Here is a 19,847-nt window from a genome sequence, read left to right as displayed (position 1 = left end):
TCACTCCCTGCCGTGAACGATCATGTATTTTCGTCTTTAAACCTAGCACTTACTTGACAGTCATATAAATTTATCAATGAATGAGTGAGTGACATCAAGCTTAGACCGCTTGCACTCTGTGGCCAAACCCTGGAGTTCGGAGTCCTAAGCAAGATATCGGACCGAGAGGAAACTACGATAAGACGGTTTCCAACTTGCCTGTAGTCTTGGACTACAATTCCCAGCATGCAGCTAAACTCCGTGTTGCCATGTATCCTGGGAAAGAAGTCTCCAGCTCTCCATTGGCTACGCAGGAGAAGCGCCTGTAGTTTGTGCAAATAACGCGGACTCTAGCGTACGCACGCACGGAGATTGCGCAGATCTCGTCTAAATTTTACGGAACTCGTTTTTAGTAGACAGATTTTCAGGACCAAAATCCGGTAGGATTTATGGACAGTTCCACTTCCGGTAACACCGGAAGCAATTCGAAGATGGCGTCCTCCTCTTTCAGCGGACGAGCTATCGCGGACGGGAAAAGTGAGTTTCGTAAGAAAAAGCCGAAGCCGGACAACCGAGGTAAGTTTGAGCGAGAACTGAATCTGATTTTTGGATATTGAGTTACAGTTGTTTTCTTTCGCTGGCTGGGGGCTTGCAGTGCTGCCTGAGTGTGTTCTGTGAAGTTGAGTAGCTATCGTTGCTGAGGATTGGGGATGATAGCCAGGCCTCCGGGACCGACTGGCAGGTATGGTGCCAGCCACGTGTTCCTAGCCGCTTTTGCTAGAGGCCTTTCATAGTAAAGATGCTGCAGAGTTTGTCTTATGTAAAAGGAAGAAGATTAAGAAATTATGGAGGGTGCCGCAGGACCTTACTCTCGCGGCGGTGTTTGAAAGTCGTTGACAAAATGAGATGGAACGGGGTAGGAGTAGGAGGAGGTCGTTATACATATGAGTGAGCGCTGATAATAAAGGAGTGAGACAGATAAGGAGAAAGAGCTATCTGGCGTGTTCTTTTAAAAAAAAATATTTTATTTATTTGACAGAGAGAAATCACAACTAGGCAGAGAGGCAGGCAGAGAGAGAGGAGGAAGCAGGCTCCCCTCGGAGCAGAGAGCCCGATGCGGGGCTCGATCCTAGGACCCTGGGATCATGACCTGAGCCGAAGGCAGAGGCTTTAACCCACTCAGCCACCCAGGCGCCGTATCTGGCGTGTTCTTAACGCTGGTTTGTCCATTAGTGAAATTTTGGAATATTTATCATTATTCCTTTTCGTCAAACGGCTAATACATTAGACGACACGACTCATTCTCTAATGTTAGACTGCCTTACTTTGAAGTTGCCGTCTTTGTAGTGTGGTTTTATACATTTTCTTCAGTATGAACGACAGGAAGAGAGGATAAAGAAATAGCCCAAGACCCGAGTAGTCTTATTGGAAGTGTTAAAAACCTTGGGAAGTATTAAAGGAGTCAGGGAAGTATTAAAGGAGCTCTGTTATTTTTAATTGCGTAACATAGCAGAGTACAGTCCATGTACAGCTTGCAGAATAAACCCCGCATGTGAGAAAGGAGCAGTCAATACCATTATGCAGGAAAAAACTTCATACTCCAGACCCTTCTAGGAGCACCTCTCATAGTCTTTTCCTTTACAATACATGAAGTAACCATCCTGAATCATTTTGATCTTCTATTCTCTGCATCATATTTACTACCAATGCCCAAAGTGGTTCATTTTGTCAGTTTTTTACTTGTATATGAATGTAAGAGGGCTGTAGACCTTGTTCTTGCTTCTTAGGCTAACGTGTTTTGTTTTTTTTTTCCTTATTGAGTCAATGATACTTGTAGCTGTAGTTTATTCTTTTCATTTGATATTGATGACATTTCCTTTCATGAATATACACTTATTTATATTCTCATTCTACTGTTGGTAGACATTTGGATTGCTCCCATTGTTTGCTATTATAAACAGTGCTCCTATAAACATCTTTGTGTGTATCTCCTGGTTTGCGTGTTAAGAGTTTTCTCCAGATTATGTAAATAGGATTAGATCCATGAAAGTTAGGGTATGTACAGGTAATGCTAAATCTCTCCCAAAGGGATTGTGTCAGTTTATACTTCCACTAGGAGTGAATGAGAATTCTCGTTGCTCTACATCCACAGTAGCACTTGATAAAATCTGCGTTTTGAATTTCTTTGATTTTGGTAGATATGAAATGGTGTCTGGTTGGGGTTTTAATTGGAACTTCCTTTATTACTAACGCGTTAATGTTCTTTTGAGCTATTTGCACTTTATTGTGAAACTCCTATATATTTCTTTTGCTATTTTCTTTTTTTAATTTGTAGCTGTTGAAGTGTTTAAATTGGTAGAGACTTGGTAAGAACGCATTTTAAGTAATCACAGTTGTAGAATTGGAGGGTTTTTTGTTTTTTAAAGGATTTTGGGAAGTGAGTGATGTATGAAGGGTAGCTAATTCTCTGTGATTTGAACCAGAAATAACAAAGTAGATGTGAGTATAAGACAGAGAAGCAAGTTTACCCATGGTGGATAACATGAACTACAAAGGCCCTTTTCTCAGACTTAGTGTGCATAAGAATTTCCTGATGAGATTATTAAAGCACAGATTCTTGGGGCTCACCCCAGAGATTCAGATTTGATAGGTCTGAGTTGGAGCCCAAGAATTGCATTTTTGCCTAATTCCTACTTTATGCTGATCAGTGCAGGCCTCTGGGTCATATCTTTGAGGAGTACTGAATTAAAGCATAGCTGTTAGATTTAATCTAAAATCTGGGACCAGGAGTTTTAATAAATGATCTGAGAGATCAATTTATGACCTTGGGAGACATTTTGTTTAACTGAATGGAGACCTAGACTGAATCACCTTTGTTTCCCCTTAGATAAGTCAGTAATCTTTCTGGACTGAATGTCTTTTATAAAATGGGGAGAATAATACTGGTTCTTCCAACTATCTTTCACAATTGTCATGATGAAGGTGTATACAGAAATAAGGCATATGAAAACTTTTTGGAAAGTCTAAAACTCTATACCAGTGATTGGTAACTGAAAATATACAGCAGAATATCAGTTTTTAAGCTTTATGTGTGTGTGTACGCACACAAACACAAATATATATGCATACACACACACACACACAGACTGCAATTCAGCAAAGTCCAAAATGTTATATTGAAAATACTCATGTAAACAAAATGGTGTTTGGATCTCTAATTCTAATAGTGTAGTGCAATAGAAGTTTTTGGAGTGCCCCACTGTCTGTCAGGCATATGTGAATTACTGTGAATCCAAGGAGGGTTCCTGCCCTTAAGGAACTTTGTTTTAGGAGGTGGAAATATATACAGTTAATTTTAATACAGTGTGTTGGTAATAATGACAGAGGCATGTTCTTTGTTGAATAATCTAAAGAGTGTGGGAATTGGAACTACAAGGAGAGTTTTGGAAAGCATGTAAGTGTATGCATATAAGTGTTCAAAAAGGTGTCTAAAAGAAGGGTAAAATCTTACTTGTAAGTTTCTTCCCCTCTTTAGATGAATCAGAACTCCTCACTGTTCCTGATGGTTGGAAGGAACCAGCTTTTTCCAAAGAAGACAATCCCAGAGGACTCTTGGAGGAGAGCAGTTTTGCAACTTTGTTCCCAAAATATAGGGAAGCTTACTTGAAAGAGTGCTGGCCATTGGTACAGAAAGCCTTGAATGAACATGTATGCACATTTTATATATTTCTTTGAGATTTTGCTCTTATATCTTTACTTTTAAATAAATATGCTCATTTTTTTAAAGTGTTAGCATAACTGGCTAATTTGGTTCCTTTGTTTTTTGTTTTTAAGAAAAATCTAATTTAGAGAGAGCGTAGGAGTTCCCATGCACATGTGTGATTGGGGTGAGGGGCAGAGGAGGAGGGAGAGAATGAATCCCAAGCAGACTCTGCCCCGAACTTCAGGCGCTGTATGGCACTCTCTCTCACAACCCTGAGATCATGACCTGAGTCGAAATCAGGAGCTGGATGCTTAATCCACTGAGCCACCCAAACGCCCCTGGTTCCCTCGGTATTTTAAACAGCCAGATACAAGCTTTACTCTTTTTTTTTTTTTAAAGCTTTTATTTATTTATTCGACAGAATAAGCACAGGTGGCTGTGGGGGGGCAAGAGGGGGCAGCAAGAGGGACACGGAGAAGCTGGCTCCCCACTGAGCAGGGAGCGGGATGTGGGGCTTGATCCCAGAACCCTGGGATCATGACCTGAGCCAAAGGCAGACACTTAACCCACTGAGCCACCCAGGCGCCCCTGGAGTTTATTCGTATATTCCACTTATTTTTAATATTGTGAGTAATAGATAACTTTGAAAAATTCACATACTTTTAGAATTTTAGGGATCTCATGGACTTTCTGAAACTCACCTGTGAACTCCAGGTTTCAGGATCCCTATTCTATTCTGTACTGTGATATTTGCCATGTTTCTGTATAGTTTGAGTTAAAGCATGTTCCTGGATGATTTCTTAATTGTCATCAATTTTTTTAAAGATGTTATTTATTTATTTGACAGAGACACAGTGAGAGAGGGAACACAAGCAGGTGGAGTGGGAGAGGGAGAACCAGGCTCCCTGCTGAGCTCTAGAGAGCCCGATGTGGGGCTTGATCCCAGGATCCTGAGATCATGACCTGAGCCGAAGGCAGAGGCTTTAACCCCCTGAGCCACCCAGGCGCCCCTTAATTTTCATTTTAAATGGAAGATGGGGATGTGGTCAATTTTCCCCTGTATGTTGCTGCTGCCATTTTCCCTAGACGACATACTTGTTTTTGTTTTTCAAACTATGGATTGAAACTTGTTAGTAGAGCAGGAAGTCCATTTAGTGGATATAATAAGCCTTTAAAAAAAATGTGCCCAAAAAATAAATAAATAAAAAGAAAGAAATAATGTATCACATATGGTAAGGATAAGTTTCATTTTTATGAAACTTGATTCATTTATATGTGTATATGTAGGCACTGTGCACACACTAGTAGTGATATAAAGTGTATTCCTCAACTATGTGACTGCTCTGGAGTTTGTGCCTGTTAGGTATTAGGATGGTTCAGCAAACCACAAGCTGTTTTACCTGTGTATTTTTATTTTTATTTTTATTTATTTATTTATTTTTTTATTATTTGATAGAGAGAGAGAGAGATCACAAGTAGGCTGAGAGGCAGGCAGAGAGAGGAGGAAGCAGGCTCACTGCTGAGCAGAGAGCCCGATGTGGGGCTCGATCCCAGAACTCTGAGATCATGACCTGAGCCGAAGGCAGAGGCTTAACCCACTGAGCCACCCAGGTGCCCCTTACCTGTGTATTTTTAGACTGGACTCTTGTAAACTTGTAGGGATCCATCCTTATATTGAATTGTTCATTACTCACTACATTGAAATATTCTTCAGAGTATGCTTTCAGTCAGGAAATGACATTTTAATTTGCTTTGTTGAAATCTGGTTCTTCCTATTAAGAGTTAATATGTAACTTTCCAGTTATTGCTTCTTTCTGAACCTGTGAGAATTTGTTTTTACTTTGTATTTAGCTAATCCCAATGAGAAGAAAGTTTGAAAAAGAAAGTCCATTCTCACCCTAAGGAGCAGACGGCAGATCAGAGCTGCGTCCAGTATAGGGGAACTATATGTAGCTTTACATTTTTACCCTAGGTCTTAACTGTGGCCTCATTTGTGTTGATAGAGATTTTTTAAACTAGAAATAATCTTTATTCCAGTAAGTACAAAGTATTCTAAAGCCAAGTAAGTATAAATGGTTTCAGTTGCCTGCGTTTCTTAGATTCTTTAAAGTATGAAAGTAATCAGGTGTTCATTATTTACATCAACTACCCAGCTTCAAGGAGGAAATTGATAGAATTACAGCTTAATTTACGGTAATTAATAGTTTGATTAGGTTAAGCTCTATAATTATGTAAAATTGAATTGGTCTTTAGACAGTGATGTATTTGCTCTTTCCTTTTCGCAGCATATTAGTGCAACCCTGGACCTGATCGAGGGCAGTATGACTGTCTGTACAACAAAGAAGACTTTTGATCCATATATCATCATTAGAGCCAGAGACCTAATAAAACTTTTAGCAAGGAGTGTTTCATTTGAACAGGTAACTTTAGAATGAGGAAAACTTTGCTTTCTTTGCATCATTAGAGATAACATGTATAACACTGCATCCCTCCTTAGAGTTTTCGTTTTTCTGCTTTGATTTCATTAACCTGGGCCTTGAAAATAAATGTATTTGTAGAGCATATTAATGAAATATTTTCTTCATTTTTCCAAAAGGCAGTACGAATTCTTCAGGATGATGTTGCGTGTGACATCATTAAAATAGGTTCTTTAGTGAGAAATAAAGAAAGATTTGTAAAAAGAAGACAACGCCTCATTGGTCCCAAAGGATCTACATTGAAGGTACGTTTTATCAGTGGAAAACTGAAGTGTCTTCCTCTGTCATTTAGTTTTTCAGTGTACTGAATTCCAGTTTATTCTTTTGACACAGGCTTTGGAACTCTTAACAAACTGTTATATTATGGTTCAGGGAAACACGGTTTCGGTCATTGGACCTTTTAGTGGCTTAAAAGAGGTGAGAACTATTTACTGTCTTCCATTAATTTTCAGCAGAGAACAAATTAAGTAATTTGGTTATAATAGTTCATTGGATAATACACTGTTTTAACAGTTACTGTTTTTTAGAATGTGCTTTGTTTGATTTCCCCTTGGTAAAAACTTTGTGCTTTTATTTGAGGGAATCATCACTCTTAGATCCTAGCATATTATGGCCAACCTTTGGCAACTGAAGAGGTATCCATTTCCATATTAGAAGGTCTGCACATCATCCTTCTTTCCACTACAAATTTTAAATGGTTATTTAAGATTTTAGTCTGTAGTACATGTGGGAAATATGTAGTTACATGTGCACAAGTGATGAGAGAATTAAATGGTGATTTGCAGTAACCTATATAAACCAGTAGAGGTCAGATTCTGAAAATGTCTTTCGTTTAAAATAAGTTTTTTTTGTCTGAATTTTAATAGAATGTTTATTTAATATATTGAACTTTTTTTTAACTGTGAGATTTAATGTTATGAGAAAATCAGTTTAACAGTTACAGTTTCTGTTAACTGCTTTGGTTGTCTGGATCTGGCTGCGAGGTCTTGTTTCCTTTCCAGAACCTTTAATGGCATTTCTCTTGGACCTCTTTCTCATAAGTTATCTGCCCTTTTCTCATGTGGCAATAATAACATATATATAGAATACCCTACAGTTTTGTAAGGTCTAAATATATTATTTAATTTTCACAGGAGAGCCTTGAGGTAGTTTTATTTCCAGACTACAAATGAGAAAGCTGGAACAGGACATTAGGTGACTTTCCCTTATCAAGTGGCATTCCCATTATTTGAGCACATATTTTCTGACCTTAAATCTTAAATTCCACACTTCCAAAACGTTTTTATTTTAGTTCTGTATGTTATATTTTAGCAGTAAAGTTGAGAAACTTCATTGCATCCAAGAGAGGTTGACTATTAACGAAAGATCTAAAAGTCACTCAAAGCAATTGAAGTAACTACTATATTCAGTTGGGTAGTCATTGCCTGGTTCGTATATTAATCCCCTTCCACTTAGTTCATTAAAATCTTTGTAAGTGACTAATTCATTTTTCTTTGCAAATTTCAGGTTCGAAAAGTAGTTCTAGATACTATGAAGAATATTCATCCAATTTATAACATTAAAGTGAGTTAATTATATGTTACTCTAACAGTGGTTGTCAGACTTCTTTTAGCTACAGAAATATTTCCTTTCTTGAAATTAAATCTTTTATGGAAGCCAAATGCACAAAACAGATAAAGCAGAAGTATTTAGGGTAAATTAGAGCTAGAGTTCAGCCCACTGAACTCTACCCTAGTCCTGTAGTTACATCCTTGGAGACTTAAGTCTCTGTGGTGTACAGTCTGAAAACTATTGAAAGGGGATCTTATAATGTATGACATAGTTCTAATACAAAGGAAATAAGCTTCATAGAGTTGGTCGTAGAAGGTAATGATCGAGTTTTCTTGGATGATAGGCCTGTTACTATATTTAAAGATGTGATCTTTCAGAATTGGGCTTTTTTCTATTAAATTGATCGAATATATCAGATTGTATTAAAACTTCTTTTAATTTCATGTTCAAATTATCAACTTTTTGAGAGAGATCTGTTATATCACTATGTGCATAGCATTCATGATTACACTTTGAAATGTAACCATGCTGTAATGAGCTATTTTGTGAGGGGTATTTTTTAAGCAGTCCACTTAATTTTGATGAAGTTACAGAGTCACTCTTAGATTGGGGTGAAAGAATGGTTTTGAGTCGCCATAGGACATTAAAAATAAAGAGAGCTTGTCTTATATCTGATGTTTGGTTTGCATCCTTTGATGTTCCATTGTGTGTAAAACTCAAATGGAGTGGGAGAAATGTGAGAATATTGGTTTTGTCTGATAGGAGAATGTGTGGTTGTTTTCTTTCCCTGTGATAAAGTACTACGAAAAACTTCCTGCTTTCAGGGAACATTGCTAATTAAGAACTCTCCTGCTCCTATTAAGTTGAGTTTTAAAAGTTTTAATGAACTAATGGATGAAAAGCTGAATTAGTCTCATCTCAATTCTCAATTTATTTGAACAGTTCTGCATTTCTTTTTTTTTTTTTTTAATTAATTATTTTTATTTTGAGAGAGAGTGAGCGTGTGCACATGTGAGCAGGGGGAGGAAGAAGCAGACTCCCTGCTGAGCAGGGACATTCCCCTCCACCCCCAATCTGGGGCTCCATCCCAGAGTCCTGGGATCATGATCTGAGCTGAAGGCAGATACTTAACTGACTGAGCTCCCAGAAGTTCTGCATTTAATCTAAATTTCTAATGGTTTTCTGGTGCTTAGTTTGAGATTACTTTTTTTTTATGGAACTGTTTTGCTCCTATTGAGGAGATTAAGAACTACTCGAGGTTTTTTGTTTTGTTTTGTTTTGTTTTTTAATATTTAATTTTTTTATTTGACAACACAAGTAAGGAGAGCAGTAGGCAGAGGGAGAAGCAAGCTCACTGCTGAGCAAGGAGCCCACTGTGGGGCTTGATCCCAGGACACTGGGATCATGACCTGAGGTGAAGGCAGATGCTTAACTGACTAAGCCAGCCAGGTGCCCCAAGAACTACTCGTTTTAACTGAATTATTTATAGGAACAATACTTACCTTAAAAATTCTTACTTTGTTCATATATCCCCATGACTAAAGACCTTAATGATCAAACGAGAGTTGGCAAAAGATTCTGAATTAAGATCACAAAGTTGGGAAAGATTTTTGCCACAGTTCAAGCACAAGAATGTGAATAAACGCAAGGAACCAAAGAAAAAAACTGTCAAGAAAGAGTACACACCATTCCCACCACCACAACCAGAAAGTCAGGTCAGTATTTAATGTTGAATTTCTTTATATGAGGGGGAAACCATTTTAATCTGTTTTGTCGGAAACTTTATGGAGAGTAATTTAGGTAGACTCTGTGTGTGTGTGTGTGTGTGTGTGTGTGTGTGTACAGGTATGACATTTAACCAAAGTTAAATGTAAATAGGCTTATTTTGAGCTAAGTTTGTGGGCGTGGAGAGTGGGGGCTTCACAGTAGGAGTGTAAACTATGTCTAGGTGGTTGCTGTCAGTTGTGCCCTTGTAGCCACAGTACATGTTCCGTGGATAAAAAAGATTTAACATTTTAACCCTTAATGGTCTCACTCTGCTTTAGCATCTTTCCTGTGACTGTGTGCCATGTGACTGCTCTAGTTTTGAAATCTTAAATTCTCACATCCATCTTTTTTCTAAATTACGATGCTCTCATTTTATTACCTGTTTTCTGGCTTCATTCTTTTCCCCCCTCCCCAATTTCCTTTTCTCTCTTGTCCATCACTGTTTTCTTTTATGCTGCCTTTTCCTTCTTTTCGTACTTGTCCAGCAAAACTGTCAAACTTGATCAGTCCTAAAATTTGACTTCTTTCTCAGAATGTGGTAAACATAGCTGGAGAAAGTCTTATCTTTGGACTAAATCCACTGTTTCATGTTTCCAACTTCAGATAATTCTCTGTGTCTTCTTAATTTTTTTTTTTTAAGATTTTATTTATTTGATGGAGGGAGCGTACAAGCAGGGGGAACAGCGGGCAGAGGGAGAAGCAAGCTCCCTACTGAGCAGGGAGCCCAACATGGGGCTCATTCCCAGGACCCTGGGATCATGACCTGAGCGGAAGGCAGACCCTTAAGCTACTCAGCCACCCAGGCGCCCCATCCTCTTAATTCTTAAAGCACCCTCTCACTCCTAACAGATGACATTGCTTTTTATTTTATGGAAATATTTAAGACCATCAAGTGAGAATTCCTTCAGCTTCCTTTTCTCTCACCTATAATTTTTTTTTCCCACCTGAACCAATTTTTTCTTTACCTGTTCTTTGAGTTCTATCTTTGCCTGTCTCCTGAGGGGTCTTACTTTATGAGTCCCTCCTTTGGCTGTATCCTAAAGTCTTTCCTTTCTACTAATGCTTTGTTGTCAGCATGTAAACACATCCCTTTCAGTGTTCTGTCTTCTCCACAACCCTGTATTTGGACTTTGAATCTCAGAGGTTTGATGAAAGGTCAGAGGGGAAAAAGAAATAATGATCATGGTGATAAAACAATGGAAATGTTTTTTCATGAGGTCTGTTCTGTAAAGAGAAGCAAACAAAGGAACGGTTTGTTGGGGGAAAGTAGATTTTATTTACGCAACTGTCATTTCATAACACTTGCTCTACATCTTAAGGCCTTGTCCTGTAGTTCGGAATTATCATGTCTTTCTTCCCTATGACTAAGCTTCTTTAAATAGTGATGTCTCAGTTGACTTACTCTGCCACTTAACTTGCTTCGTGACTGGCAATTTATTTAACCTATCCATGCCTCAGTTTCCCTGTACATAAAATGGAGATGATAAAAACATCTTCTGAGGACTGTTAATGAGGATTAAATGATTAGTAATTGTAAAGAGCTTAGTAACTATTAAGAGTTTAACTGCCTTAGATACAATAATGTGTTAATGTAAGATAAGCCAATTCTATCTTGATGAATAAGCTAGTGCTTTCTCTAATTAGCATTGAATTAGTCACCAAATCCTCACAATTCTTTTCATTTTGCATGCCATTACTTTATTCCAAGCATTTATCTCTTCTTTCTTCTGTACCTTTTAGATGCTGCTTTGGTCTCCTCATTTCTCTCAGAAATCTGCAGTCATTTCTAAATCATAGCCCACCCTCTTCACGTGGCATTCAAGGTTCTTCAAGCTTACCCCAGATAATCTTTCCAGTTTCCTTACACCTTTGTGAATTATTGATCTTCTGTCCCATCTAGAACTGCCTGCTGTGTATTTCATGAACACATCACCTTCTTTCCTACCTCCATGCTTTTTGCTTGTATTCTCTTCAGCTTAGAGCACATCTTCTTTTTATGTCATCACCTTTATGAATTGACCATAGATTTTTGATCTCACTCTCTTTACCTCAAGGACATTGTGCCTTTCTCAGGGAATGACTTCTCATTTACCTTGTTTCTGATATGATTGTAAATACTAATTTCAACAGATTGATAAAGAATTGGCTAGTGGTGAATATTTTCTGAAGGCAAGTCAAAAGAAGCGACAGAAAATGGAAGCCATAAAGGTAAGACTGTCTAGTTCACAACATTGATAGCACAATTCATAGAAACTTGAATTCCTACTTAACGATAAATTGTATTAACGTATTTCTTATTAATAATCCAGGCTAAACAAGCAGAAGCTCTTAGTAAGAGACAAGAGGAAAGAAACAAAGCTTTTATTCCACCTAAAGAAAAACCAGTTGTGAAACCAAAGGAAGGTAAATGCTTGTTCTCCATTTATTGGTTTAGTATTAAAGTCTTGCTGAAAAGTAAACCCAATAGGGAACTTTTCTGAATCTCTTTGAGTGTTAACTAAAGACATAACTGTATCTTTCATCAGTTCTGTTGACATACCATTAATCACTAATCCTAGGGTCGAGACCACTGAGGTGTTATATAATTTATTAGCAGCTAATGACTATTTAAGAGTGTCCTGGATTGACAGTCCTCTCCTGACCTCTGATTGTACTGGAGTAGGACTCTGTTGTGAAAGCTATAAACTAGAGCAGTGAATCTTCTGTAGATTTAAAAGTAACTAAAGCAGTGAGATTGCTGAGCTCTGTTGTCATGCCTCTCAGAAAGAGCTTATCAGAGGTTATGCTTTTCTTCTCTTATGTGATCTGTGGCTTAAAGTTTGATTCCTGTATTGTTATGATGGATTTCTGATCACCTTGGGCTAAAGGACACTATCAAAATAACAAGGTCTTAGGACCTATTAAAAAGATAGTGTGTGGCACCTGGGTGAGCTCAGCTGGTTAAGCGGCCAACTCTTGGTTTTGGCTCAGGTCATGATCTCGGGGTCCTGGGATTGAGCCCCGTGGCAGGCTTTGTATTCAGCCAGGAGTCCTGTATTCAGCCAGGAGTCCACTAGAGGATTTTCTCTCTCCCTCTGGCCCTCCCTCCTCGTGTGCTCTAAGATTTAAAAAAAAAAAGTTTTGTGTCTTTCCTTTTCTATTCCTAGCCTCATTTGATCCACCCTTTCCTCTTTTGCATTTTCTTTCCCACTAGTAACACTTGTACTCTTCCTAAAATAATTTTCCGGAGTAGCCGGTGACACAGTGAGGGGAGGGAAGTCACTGGCATCATTGTACCTGACTTATTGGTGAAAACCAGATATAACATTGCTATTTTAATATCCTATATTATATCATTGTTAATAGCTCTAAAAATACTCTGTTTCAATGTAGATCATTGCTTATGTAAAAATTAAAAACGTCATAAGCATTATAATTTCCAGTTTACTCAGCCTGTGAGTTTTACTTAGAAGGTCATTTAGTAGCCGTTTTAATCTCTGTTTATAATGATTAAAAATGTAGCTATTTCATGATAGTAAAAGCTTTACATCTCTACTCAAGTTGCTGGGAAGTTTGACGTCTTATATTGGGATTCTCCTATGCTCTGAATACTGCTCTTTAAATTGTGAGAAAAACCTACATTTTTTTTCTCCTTTTTCTTTGTTGTTCAAGGTTTTGACATTGATTCCATGGTTGGATTCTGTTAGGAGGATCTCCAAATACTCTCAGATCATTGTCTTTATTACCAAAACCTTGTTAAATAAAAGTACTACTAGTCATTCATTGAACTAATAATTAGAAAACTTCATTTTTAAGTTTTGTTTTTTTTTAAAGATTTTATTCATTTGAGAGAGAGAGCATGAACGGGGAGGGACGGGGGTGAGGGAGAAGCAGTGTGGGGCTTGATCCCAGGACCCTGAGATCATGACCCAACCCAAAGGCAGACACCTGATTGAGCCACCCAGGTGCCCCTATTTTTAAGTTTTTATGTGTGGTATTAGATGAAGTAGAGTTTGACCTAAAGCTTAATGACTAGTTAATTAAAATTACAGAAGCTAGAAGGGCTACATTTTAATATTATTCATGAAATTTTAAGTTATTTTAATGGGTGGAATGGAAAATTGGCATATTAATGAGTACTGTTAAGTTCTAAAATATGAATAAGAATATAAGCAAAACTAATCTCAACTGCAATTTAAAGGAAAAAATTAAGTTTTAATATTGTTGAATTCAGTTATTAGTTTAAAAGCTAAACTAAACTAAGCCATTTTCATGTGTACTTTCACTAATATATTTTTAAAGTACTTTATCATTTGTTTTCTCTTAAATGTCTAACTTTAGGCAGTTTTATATTTTAGGGAGGTGTTTTATATCTTACAACATGACCTTTCACCTGTACTCTGAAATTATTACACCAAATACATACTCTCTGTGTTTTATATGGTAAAACCTAAAGAATTACATATATCATTTTTAATTTGTCTAGCTTCTACTGAAAATAAAATTGATGTCGCCGCCATCAAGGAAAAGGTTAAGAAAGCAAAGAATAAGAAACTGGGAGCTCTTTCAGCTGAAGAAGTTAAGCTTAAATTGGAAGCGGATGAAAAAAAAAAGAAAAAAAAGTAACATTAAAAAAAAACCCTGGATGAGAACTCTTTAAGCTATCTCCTTTTGTAAAGGATTTTGAGATACTAGGGCATTAGTAGCCTATGTGTGAGAAGGAATACTCTGATCACATTTTTCTGAGTTTGTGTCATTCTTCAAAACAGTGTTTATATATATATAAATATTCTTTATAAATATAAATTATTGTATTTTCTGTGTGTTTTTTTAAAAGCTTTGTGCTAGAAAGTAGTATATATGCACCTTGTATATATCGTACCTAATCTGTTTTGGCATGTTTGGCCTAAGCATGACTTTGGTGTAATTTTTAGGTTGTTTTATATAAAGATTTTTGAGATGTGACTATTGTAATTATCCATCAAATCCAGTGCTTGATGCCGCTGGTTAGTCTTTAAATAGAATCATGTCCCACCATTTGGTTTTGAGGAAAATAAATGCAGACTTTGCAGTGCTCTCTCTAATGCTAACAAGTAAACATTTGGGCTTATTTCTTTTTATAATCTCATTTTACATTATGTTTAAACAACCCACAAGCAAAAAAAGCAAGGTCTCTTAAATCCCTTAATTACTGTTCTGAGTCTGGGAAAATGGTAAACCAAAGACCTCAGATTGCAAGAGAGTGGGGAAAACCAGATGTTTAGAATTGAAGCAGCACGCAGCACTTACGTAGAAATGTTTTTACTAATGAGGGCCAGTGGAGTACCTCGAATTACCTAAATCGAGCACATTCATTTTGTAGTTTTAGAAGCTAAGACACACGGAGGCTGGGTACCTTACAGAAAGTCACAGCTGTGGTAGCCTGAAAATAGAGCTTATTCATAGAAAAGTGGAAAGTAAAAATGAGTTTATTCTAGAGGTAGGAAGTTGAACAGTTTTTTCTTTTTGTTAAGGGTTTAGTGCAACAACGTATTTTTTTCTGAAATGTTTTAAAATTAGAAATAAGAACTATATACCCAACTTTTAATTTTAAAAAAAAAAACCCATATGTGAATGAATTGTTTTTTTGTGGATTATATTAGTTCAGAAGAACTAAGTGAGGGTATTTGTGCTTGACCCAAATGGTCATTATAGCACTCAGTATTAGGATTGGTGGACTAACAATGAGAAAGAGAGATAGGTATCTGTTGCGTGAAGATACTGGCCAGTCAGGATGCACAATCGGGAAGTAATCTGTGAAACAAACATAAAATATCCTTAATAGTTGTTTCTCAGAATGCAGTAATTCCCATAGATCTTAATGGAGCAATGATTTACATACATACCTGTGACTTTGTCTCGCTTTAGGTTAGCTGTAAAGTAGGAAGAAAGAAAAAAATTTGTACTGGTGAGGCTTTATTTTGCTTAAAAAAGCTAAGTCTCTAATTATGACCATTAACTTGATTTTGGTTTCTTATAGTGTTTTTCAAACATTAGTTATTAAATATTTTTCGTACTAACTATATTAACGTGACATTTTAAAATTGACCTTTTATATAAACTTTTTGCATACTGTTACTGTAAGTGAAAAATAATTTCATATGTCGTAACTAGCAGATAATAAATACAATTAAAATAACAAACTATTAGAATTTAAAAATAAAAATAATTGTTAGTAAGAGTCAACATGAACAAGTTATTAAAATATTTTCCTGGAAATAAGTTCCTCCCTGCGAAGAGCAATACTGTTTAATGATCAGTCATTAATAAAGAGACCATGACCTCTCTCTTAAAGGGATTTGGTTTGCATAATGTCATAATTATTCCTCTCTTTTCACTGAGATTTATTCAGATTTTGACATTCAGAACAGTAGGTAGGAAATTCTACATCCTCCTTAGCCTTCTTGATACTTTTTTAATCAAATAGATAACCCCTTCTACATCAGTGCTTGGCGAGCCGCTGTTGAGTTCTGTAGTGGAGTCCAGCAAGGACGTGGCCGGGGTGTTTGTGAGCAGCCCTGATCATCAAACCTGTGACTGGGCTTTGTCTGTAGTGAATTACCAGGAAGCTGCTGGTACTTTAACTTTTCTGCAGTTAATACCATGAAATCAAGAATGTGCTGTGCTACATTACACTTTTTCTTACATAGACATTTTTTTCAGTGGTAAGTATTCACCTCTTGAACATTTAAACAAATCTATATTCTTGCACCAGCTAAAATCATCCCATGTGTCATTAACATACCCAGCACATGATGCAAAACCATCCTGATTTGGCCTCCATGGGTATTTACCGAACCTGCCAGCAGTACTTAAAGCACCAGAAAGGAATTTTTTCCTCCAATATTTGTCATAATTTTTCAGAGATGGAATCTGTTAAAGGCTCTTTACCCTCATGCACACTAGCGTGTTTGCCTATATTTTTCTTAAGGGCCCAGGGGCTTTTCATTACTGGATCACAGCCTTCATTTTCTCAGTTTTTATCCCATAAGATTAGAGGCCATTTAAAGCTAGTTCCCAAGATTAAAAGCTAAAACTCGAACTTCCTTCTGTCACTGTGAAGTTGTTGTTACTATCTAGATTTTTAAAGAAGAGTATTTTTTAAGGAAACATGCCTTAAAAGTAGTGCTGCTTTTGCCAGCCAGACTAGGGTACAAGAGAATTAGGCATAATTCCTACCTGTTGGAATTCAGAATCCAGTGGGAAAGATAGCTAACCAATGGCAAAATTAAATTACTCCTTAAATAATTAAAAATAATTGTCTCAGTTTTCACCATGGATTTTAAAGAAGCAGGTTTGTTCATGGGCATAAAAACGTGACAAAGTTTGGGCATAAAGAAAACACTCAACATTTGGGAGTATAGGAAGGATGAATTTGTGGATAATAGGTAATATTTATTGAATGCTACTGTATGCCAGTTTCTTGTTCTAAATATAAATATTTTCCTTTTTTCTTGATCTGTTTCATCAAACCTGTGAAGAGATACTGCCATCTACACTTTATTGTTGAGGAAATCAGTTGCCCAAGGTCACAGTGTGGAACTGGAAATTGAACCTGGTCATACTCTCAAAAATGTGTGGTTTTCACTCCAATATTATACTGCCTAACTTGGAAAAAATAATACGCTTTATAGTATTGTAGCAACATAAAAAAATTCAGTTAATATGTTGAAACTCTGGGAAGGGATTCATTGCATAGTGGCTACACATTAACAAAGCTGAGTGAAGTGAATGGTTGAACCAGCGGAGAAATGACCACGCAGAGAGCTGATCAAAAAAGTGGCTATACCTGGAGTGAAGATGAGAAATTAGTGTTCACAAATCAGGAGTTTTTTTGATGTTGCTGAAATTAGCAAATCCTGGGTCTACAGTTTGTATTCTCACAGTCATTTTTTGTTGTACTGATTAGAGCTAAATAAGGATATTATTTGCTTCCTTAAATTTACCTTAAATATATGTTCATTTCCAGGACAATAAGCCAGCTTCCCTGAAAATAGCTATTAGGTTAAAGCAAACATTTGCATTCTTAACTCTGCAGAGAAAGTTTTATAGTTTTAAACACATAGTATTATTGGTAGATTTTTCCTTTTACTCACTGCAGAGGTTATCCAAACATTTGTCATCACTGGGGCAGGCGCTGCAAGTAGATCCTTTTCTATATGGCCTTTGGTAGCTTTGTCTATAAAGTAGAAAAAAGCTGTCCATTAGGAGAGATTTTTTTTTTTTTTTTTTTTTTTTTGCAATGAAATTCACTGTGACTCTGACTAAATCTGTAGGGTGGAAGTTCATAGATGCCCAGGGTTGAAGAGAGTGGAAGCCTGTTAATATTTACAGAGTTTTAGTCTATGCGTCTATCTATGAACCTATGTCTTCACCTGTATCATCTCATTTCATTCTTTAAGACAACTATGGAAGTTATTTTTATTTTTATTTTACAGGTAGGGAAACTAAAGCTCTCAGAAATTAACTTGTCAAAAATCACAAAAATGTGTACATGTCAGAGTCACAGCGAAACCCAGATTGGTCTGACTCCAGGGCAACGCTTGCTCTGCTTAACTGTCTGGCCTGTGTGATCACTACCATCCAAAAAATTGCTCATTCTAAGGTCTTACGACTCACATTTACTCTTCTCAGTTTAGCAAGCCTCCATGGTTTTTATTGGACAGGAGTCCTTTAGCTGGGTTAAATGCCTTCCAAAAGAAAAAATGAGAGATAGGGGGAATTTCTAGTGTGCAGTTTGTTTTCACATAAAAGGTGTGATGTGAATAATAAATAATAAGCATCCTTGAATGAATGAATTTTCACAGTAGTCTATGGGGAAGATAATATTATTTATCCCCAATATAGCTAGAGATGAGGCACAGAGTGAAAGTAGTTGACCAAGCTCATATACTAGAAAGTGAAATAATACACAGACATTTTATATCCCCATGAATATCTTCAGAGTAGTAATGATGAGACTGATACATGCATTGCAGTAAATCTGCCATTGTACTCATAGTTTTTGGAAAGGAGTTTTTAACTTTTTTGTGTCATGGTACCTTTGGCAGTTCTGGTGGAGCCTATGGACTCTCAAAATAGTTTGGTTTACTTTTTTTTTTTTTTTTAAGTCAATTCAGTGCTGGGCTTGAACTCATAACCCTCATAGAGACCTGAGCCAAGATCAAGAGTTGGACACTTAACTGACTGAGCGACCTAGGTGCCCCCAAATTTTTTGCTTTTAAGTGCATAAAATAAAGTTTGTAAGATTGTAAAGGAAACCGAGTAAGCTCAAATAGTTATAAAAATGTTAAAAATATTTTTGATATAGCAATATGTGCTTCTCAAATAAGATCTAACAAGAAGTCTAATGATGATAGTACATTTAATGATAGATTACAACCATATTTTGAGATCTCTGCAGCAAGTGGAATTGCTATGAGAATAACTGATATTTACAAAGATAGAAGTAGTACTAACACAGAGTCACATCATTGCTTACGTGACTGAAGTGTTGTCTTTATACATAGTGAAATGTTATTTTCAGTAGAGATTAGTGAAAATAAAGATTTAACTTTTTTCCGAATCCAAGTTCATGGACTCGACTCCCCTCCCCTAACTATAGTTTTACTTCTGAAGTTAAGAAAGTTAAGGAGACATTACTTTTTTTTTTTTTTTTAATCCCTATCAGTTGACTTGAAGTAGGGGTGATTTTTTTTCTTTTTAAGATTTTATTTATTTATTTGACAGAGAGAGAGACACAGCGAGAGAGGGAACACAAGCAGGGGGAGTGGGAGAGGGAGAAGCAGGCTTCCTGCTGAGCTGGGAGCCCGATGCTGGACTCGATTCCAGGACCCTGGGATCATGACTTGAGCTGAAGATAGCCGATTAACTGAGCCACCCAGGCGCCCGAGACATTACTTTTTATTAACACCTTGTTTCCAACACCAAATATATGTTCTAATTTTGTTTGGCTCCAAATTCATCTAGGTTGTTTCAGAAACCATTCATCCTCATGCCTACTTTATTTACACTGTGGAAAATAGTCAAAGGAATATTCTGATAACAATTATAAAAGGCCTCCAAAATACACATTAATCATGGGGATAGCTTTCATTGTTAGAAAGCACAGTACTTATTGAGTGGTCAAGTTCTACAATGTTTTTAATAAAATCGTTTGTGCTATGTCATTCTTTTTGTTGAATTATGTATTCCAAACTGCAAAGAAAAAGAAGAAATTACTACTGCAAAACCGGGCTAAAGACAAGGCAGTTGTGGAATCCTAGGGAAATGGCAGAATTCATCCCAGGAGAAATAATGCTACTGGAAAGGCCTCATTTGTCTGGATAGGAACAGTTGAGACCAAGGGCCCT

At 36.8% G+C, this 19,847-nt stretch overlaps 2 protein-coding genes across 3 annotated transcripts in view; one reads left to right on the top strand and one right to left on the bottom strand.

The window, feature by feature from the left end:
* The first annotated feature begins 398 nt into the window (after positions 1 to 398).
* On the top strand, positions 399 to 15,437 carry KRR1 (KRR1 small subunit processome component homolog). Of its 2 annotated transcripts, XM_047740546.1 has the most exons (10): positions 399 to 555; positions 3,515 to 3,687; positions 5,968 to 6,102; positions 6,279 to 6,404; positions 6,493 to 6,576; positions 7,666 to 7,722; positions 9,255 to 9,425; positions 11,608 to 11,685; positions 11,787 to 11,880; positions 13,943 to 15,437. In XM_047740546.1, exons 1-10 carry the CDS (start codon positions 429 to 431, stop codon positions 14,080 to 14,082), a joined length of 1,185 nt encoding a protein of 394 aa, XP_047596502.1. In that variant the 5' UTR covers positions 399 to 428; the 3' UTR covers positions 14,083 to 15,437. The 2 variants fall into 2 exon arrangements, with proteins under 2 accessions (XP_047596502.1, XP_047596503.1); XM_047740547.1 differs by lacking the exon at positions 7,666 to 7,722.
* The window catches only part of GLIPR1 (GLI pathogenesis related 1), a 19,320-nt gene continuing 14,381 nt past the window's right edge, over positions 14,909 to 19,847 (bottom strand). The window contains exons 4-6 of the mRNA XM_047740548.1: positions 17,592 to 17,674; positions 15,342 to 15,368; positions 14,909 to 15,249 (exon numbers count right to left, since the gene is read on the bottom strand). Coding sequence (XP_047596504.1) covers positions 15,095 to 15,249; positions 15,342 to 15,368; positions 17,592 to 17,674 — 265 coding nt within the window. The 3' untranslated portion in view covers positions 14,909 to 15,094. The remainder of the gene's footprint in view (positions 15,250 to 15,341; positions 15,369 to 17,591; positions 17,675 to 19,847) is intronic.

Source organism: Lutra lutra, chromosome 8 (assembly GCF_902655055.1).
Source record: "Lutra lutra chromosome 8, mLutLut1.2, whole genome shotgun sequence".
In the NCBI taxonomy this organism is placed as follows: domain Eukaryota; kingdom Metazoa; phylum Chordata; class Mammalia; order Carnivora; family Mustelidae; genus Lutra; species Lutra lutra.
Note: the sequence above shows the minus strand (reverse complement) of the source record. Positions and strands in the feature narration are given on the sequence as shown.